Consider the following 6,844-nt stretch of genomic DNA (forward strand, 5'->3'; position numbering starts at 1 on the left):
AGTATTTTTTGATAATTTTAAAAATTTATTCAATCAAATCCCTACTTGATTTTTCTAGGTCTAGAGAATTGTAGTTTATTAATTGCATGCTAGTCCTCAATTTTTAAAATTTATTTACCATCAAGTTACACTTAATTAACCATCCCATTTTAATTTTTAACCAATAGTTTTTATATGCGTGACTTATTAGGTTCCATAATAAGATAGTCAGGATATAAATCACAATCCTAAATAAAATAGGATAAAATAAATTAAAGAATTTAATATATTATTAATTCAACGATTGATTGATTGATATTTTAATATCAATATAATGTCTAGTAACATGTTATGATCTCAAAATATTAGAAAAGTCATAAGTGGTATAACTTAATATTTTAGTGACTAGTTTCTCAGTTAATTATTGCTTCTTCATCAAGAATGTTCTGATTTAGACATTATAACATAAAATTTGTTTTCTTTGTTAAATTATTTTAGTTCTCAACACTACAGTCATTGATTATTTGAATAAGATTTAAAACTTTTTTCAAATCATATCACACATTGGTTAAGAATTTCACAATCAATATTATTTAATAACAGATGTAACATTTTATCTAATTCACTTAGAGAGATAAATCCTCTCTTGATTACTCAAACACCTTTATATAGTTTATGTTATACCTAATATTTGCTCATTTGTTATCCTTGATTAGGATAACGTGTAGTAAAGATCAAAGCATAACACTCCCTATATATGATAACTTAATGATCTCAAATCTAAGGATCACTTACACAACTATCACAAGTACATTTCCATAGACATATTTGATCTTTCCATATGAAATTCTTATACGAGTCAGTTCAATGTACATATCATCTAACAAACATTTACATATTAATTTCAGGTATTCTACATACCTCAGTTTATGAGAGCAGTTGCTTCCTTCCATAAAGTAAAAAACATAATATGTATCGATTTCAACATCTCTAATTAATGTCTAATCTTAATAGAACATTTAGAAACAATGTTTTAATGAAATATAAATCTTACAATTATAACAACTTTATATTTTTATTTGCAAAAACTTTTTCCATGGACTTTATATTTACTCTAGATTTATTAATAAGATATAAATAAATATTAAAAATAAAAAAAATTTTATTAATAATAAATATACTTTACATGATAGTTGAATGACGATGCTATTTTATGATGATGAGTTAGTTTTGATGATTGTAATATTAATAGTGATAGGTGTAAGGGATATGGGTGAAGGTGGTGGTGATAGTGAAAGAGTGGTGGCAATGAAGGTTGAATTGTTAGATGATATTGTAAATAGATTAATATTTATAAAATATTTTATAAAATTTTATGAGCTGAAAATATGTTTTAATAAATAAATTAATTTTAAATATTGATTGTTTTACATTGACACTGTTTAATAACATATTTTATAAAACAATGAATATAGTAAAACTAGAAAAACATTTTCCAGTAAAATAATTAATACGAAATTTACTTTGTAAATTTGATTTATGGAATTTTAAATTTTTTTATAATATATCACAACATTAACGAGATATTTAATTGTAAAAATTAAGAGAAAAATAAGAAAAGCTTGCGTGGAAAATCTATCATGCTAGGACTTTTTATTATGAGTGTGTTTAAAATTTGTTTTTTACTTTAATTTTTTATTATTATTTTGAATTGTTTTAATGTTAAAAATAAATTGTAAAAAATAATAAAAATAATTTGTATTTAAATAAAAAATATTTTTAAAATTATCGTCACCACAAAGTAACCGATGGCCGGTGACACAGACAACACAAGCGTGGGTATGGAATATGAATCTCTCTTCGAGATTAGATATTGAGGCCTCGCTGTTGTCATTGTCACCAAATTAAAGAGAGAAGGGAGGGAACATAGGAAGTGGCTGCAAATTTAAATCATATAAAATGTGTGGTAATAAGATAAATGGCTTTAAGGCATGGTTTGGGAACGAGTTTTTACTCTTTTTTTTTTATTTTGTCAAAACTTAAATTTGTTTTTACTTTAAATTAAGTTTTTTAGTGTTTTTAAATTGTTTTAATGTGTTGATATTAAAAATAAATTTTAAAAAATAAAAAAATATTATTTTGATGTTTTTCCAAGTGAAAAATATTTTGAAAAATAACCGCTATCATACTATTAAACACTATCTTAATGTGTTTGGTAATGTGGTTTAATATATTTTCTTAAAATGTTTTTTAATTTAAAATACTAAAAAATGGATTTTTTAAATATTAACACATAAAAAATATAGAATAATATAAAAAAAATCAATTATATATTTTTTTAAATAAAAAATAATTTTAAAAACTACATTTTATAGTATATTTTTCACCACTTGCTTATAATATTATTCTTTTGGGTCCAAATCCGTAAGTTGTCAATTGAACTGCTCCATAATGAGATTGGTTCATCCCGTGATGATTATGGGGTGAACTAGGATAAATTACTCTCTGAAAATTATCTGTTTGAAAATTCATATTAATTCAAATAAAAAAAAATTATTATTTAATTAAAATAAAATATATAATTTTAGTAAGATATTAAACCTAATTTTTTTTTAATTCAGTTTTATAATAAGTCCAAAAACATATAAATTTGACAAGGTGCTAGATTTAGAATGTGTTTGGGAACGCAGTGCAAACCGCGTTTCCAAAAAAATCATTTTTTTTGCTAAAATTTAATATGATTTATACGTTTTGGATCGTTTTAATGTGCTGCTATCAAAAATAATTTTTAAAAAATAAAAAAACATCATTGATATATATTTCAGCATAAAAAGTTATTTAAAAAGCAACCAGTGCCAAACATATTTTTTTAAGATGCTAAATATAGTTGGAATTATAACCATTCCAGGTCCAGTGAAGTATAATGCTGACATGTCTGAGCTGCTTGTGAGCATGGATGATCAAATCACAAAAGCCGAAGAGCAAGCTCTTTGTCGGAAGGATATATTGGACAAAGTAGAGAAATGGAAATTTGCATCTGAGGAAGAGCAGTGGCTTGATGACTATGAAAAGGTAATTTCCATCAAGTTAAATTATAATTTGACTTCGACGGATTGGGGATATGAGGTTTTTTCTTTTGTTGTCATTCTACTGCCCAGCACAGTATAGCAAACATTAATACACTACTTTGGGTCACATGCTAGGTTTCGTTTGTTTTCATGGTCCACCACTAGAGTTACAATTTTAAAAAGATTAATTTAAGTTTAAAAGATTTACCTGAGTTTATCTTGTTTTTAATATTATTAAATTAGTGTTATTTTTTATATTATTAAATCAATCAAACTTATTAAATTTACTTCCGAGTCTTGAATTTCTTTTACTTTTTTGTAAGTCCTAGCATCGTCTTAACTCTGTTCTTTTTATGTCTGAAAAAATTTAACCTGACTTGCGGCATTGCATTGACCTTTCTAATACTTTTTTTTAACCTAACAGAATATAATTTAATTTTAAGGCCCTGTTTGTTTGCTAGAAAGTAGTTTTTTTTTTGGAAAGTGAATTATTTTTTGATATTTGGTAGGGTAGTGAAAAATAAATTGGAAAACAATTTCCCGTATTTGGTTATGTCATGAAAAATGAGCTAAAAAATAACTTATTAATTTTTTATTTTTTTCAAGTTTATTAAAATAACGAGAAACAAATCTTACAAATTAAAAAGTTAAAAGAGAATGAAATTAAAAAAAAAAAATTATAAATTATGTCAAATAAAATAAATAATAAATAAATTAATAGAGATCAAATCTAACAAATAAAAAAATTAAAAGATGAAGAAATTAAAATAATAATAATTACCATTTATAACTAACAATTAAAAGAATGAGAATCAAATTTGATAGATAAAAAATTTCAATTAAAAAATAATAAGAGAAAAGCAAATAACAATTATAAAAATGAGAATTAAAGTTAATATAAAAATTAAATTCTAAGGGATAAAAAAAATATATTCAAATGTATATATATCACTCAAAAGTTTGAGAATCAAATTTGATATAATCAGTAAATAATATGATATTTTTAAATTTTTCACAACTTACAGAAAATATTTTCCGCCCAAAATAAAAGGAAAACACTTTTCTAAAAATCAAGTCAAATTTTTTTTGACTGGAAAGTGTTTTCCGTTGACTAATTTTTTTAATGGCAAACTAACGAGGCCTAAATATCATTAATATAGTTATGCATGTATTATAATAGATATTATTTTGTATATGAAAAAAATAATAAAGTTGTCGTACAACTTTATTATAAATATGAAAAACCATTTTGGAAAATTATTCACTTATTATATTGTATTTTGTTTTAATGGATGAAACATGATGCCGAAGTTTATTTTTATTATATTTCAAATATTTTTTATGCACAATCTTATTTGAAAAATATAATTTTCAGCAATTGTGCAGGCATATCCAATCGGCTTCATGTGCGAGTACACTGACAACAAAATCCAGAGAATACCCAAGTAGGTACGATGATTCAAACGGCAGGCTTCAGTGTCTTCCCAACGTCGATGACAAATCGGTATCTAACATCTGCTTTTAGCACGCGCTCCATGGCAGTGTTCACGTAGTCCATCGGAATAACCTCAATATCTGCTGTTATATTATGTTTGGCGGCGAAATCAATCATCTCTTGTGTCTCCTTGATTCCTCCAAAGCAACTACCTCCCACTGTCTTCCTCCCTGTTATTAATCCACAAAGGTAATAAATATATGCAGTCAGTTTCCTTGTTCCGATTGGCAAGATGAATTATTCCGGGAGACACGCATACACATACCGGTGATCAAAGGAAAGACGGGCAGTTCAAGAGGCTTCTCCGGAGCACCTACCAAAACTAGCTTTCCATGAGACTTCAATAGAGCAACTAAAGGCAACAGAGGGTGAACTGCGGACACTGTATCAATGATACCATCCAATGTTCCCATTGCAGCCTACACAAGAAAATAAAAAACCCTATGATCAGAAAAACTAGCACAGTATACAAAAACCCAGGTGATTATTAGTTGAGCTCACACTTGTAAATACTTGATCAGAAAACAATTGTACCTGCATCTGATCTTGGTCACGACTGACCAAAAACGAGTCAGCTCCAAGATTTTCTAGAGCCTCCTGCTTTTTATTAGGAGAGGTACTAATCACCGTCACCTTGACGCCCATAGCTCTTGCAAATTTCACTGCTACATGACCTAGACCACCGAGGCCAACAATGCCCACATGCATACCAGGTTTGTCAAGTCCAAAATATCTCAAGGGGCTATAGACTGTGATTCCAGCACACAAGAGAGGAGCACCAGCATCGAGAGGTAGGTTATTTGGAATACGAACGATGAAGTGTTCATCAGCAACCATACTATCTGAGTAGCCTCCATATGTGACGGTTCCGTCATAGTACCTGGCACCGTAAGTAAGTATCATTTTTGGACAGTAATTCTCGAGATTGTTCTGACAGCTATCGCAAGAGCGGCATGATCCAACCATGCACCCTACACCCACTTTGTCTCCAACCTTGAATTTTTCTACTTTGCTCCCCACCTCTGTCACTACTCCGACAATCTCATGCCTGCATTCAGACAGTTAATTAACTCGTTATTCTTAGATTTTCAATATTTATAGATTCTAAGAGCTATAGCGCTTTAACTTCATTGATGAATGAGCAGAAGGAGTTGATCTGATTCTAGAATCTTATGGAAATTCATTGGAATCATTAAATTTAGTAAGCATCTTCAACATATATTCTGTTAAATGCTTCTCTGTTTTCCTTCCTAGAAATCTAGCTTCTGGCTAATTGAACTTTTATGTTGTCTTGCTCGTTGTTTAACTGATTTAGCCACAGTTGTTGGCTTCTTGTTATATTTTAATATCATCAATAACAGTTTCTGATCTTAATCATTCACAAAAAGGAGACAAAAATTCATGACAGGAAATTCAAAGAGCCATTTTACAGTTGAAAAGGGTTGCTATAGCTAGATCCTGACAATTTATATGGGAACACAGCATTTTGGGAAGAACTAGACCTTGTTTTCTCTTTTTCCCCCCTTATCTCCAAACAATTACTCGCTTTCCAGATTAAATCTCTTCGAATATAATCAAATGAAATTAATTGTGTTCTTAAGGCTAAATCCCATCCTCTTCCATTCCAAATTAAGAACTACTAAGACATAGCAATCAATTCAAATGAAAACAAACACACAAGCTACTCAATATGGATATACGTACCCAGGGATAAGAGGGTATTGAGTAACGCCCCATTCATTCTTGACCATGTGAAGATCGGAGTGGCATATCCCACAATACAACACCTTGAATGCCACGTCCTTTTCCCCTGTTGCTCTGCAAGAAATTAGAAATAGCCCTTTTGTTTAAATTAATATATAAACCGATTTAAGGAACATGTAGAATGTACAAAGGAGATTAAAAAGCAAATAATACGAGACTAAAAGTAAGGTGATGGGGAATGAGGAAGAACCTCCTGGAGAATTTGAAGGGAGAGAGGACCCCAGACTGGTCTCTCGCTGCCCATCCAAATGCCGGTTTTGGATGCTCTTCCTCTGGCAATTTGTCTACCATTTTTCTCTATAGTATGTAAAACTGTAAGCCAAGATTTGCCCTCCTGATGCAGCGAACACCAATACAATTTTACAAGCTTGCATGCGTCTGTGTGTATCTATCTATCTATATATACAGTGAGGTGAGTGGTGTAACTCCGGGAGTTTTCTAGCATGATGTATCGGCTGACGTATAGGTGAACTCACCATGAGGGGGTTTCTCGAATGGTCGGTAGTTTGAAAGGTTTGAGGTGTAAGACTGTAGCAGA

General features: G+C 29.4%; 1 protein-coding gene across 1 annotated transcript; it reads right to left on the minus strand.

Annotated features, from left to right (window-relative positions):
- Window positions 1-4,347: 4,347 nt before the first annotated feature.
- Window positions 4,348-6,844, minus strand: LOC133676694 (probable mannitol dehydrogenase). Its single transcript, XM_062098415.1, has 5 exons — window positions 6,497-6,844; window positions 6,247-6,360; window positions 5,077-5,590; window positions 4,808-4,961; window positions 4,348-4,712 (listed from the first exon to the last, which is right to left on the minus strand). Exons 1-5 carry the CDS (start codon window positions 6,595-6,597, stop codon window positions 4,507-4,509), a joined length of 1,089 nt encoding a protein of 362 aa, XP_061954399.1. The 5' UTR covers window positions 6,598-6,844; the 3' UTR covers window positions 4,348-4,506.

The sequence above is a fragment of the Populus nigra genome, chromosome 17 (assembly GCF_951802175.1).
Source record: "Populus nigra chromosome 17, ddPopNigr1.1, whole genome shotgun sequence".
Classification (NCBI taxonomy): domain Eukaryota; kingdom Viridiplantae; phylum Streptophyta; class Magnoliopsida; order Malpighiales; family Salicaceae; genus Populus; species Populus nigra.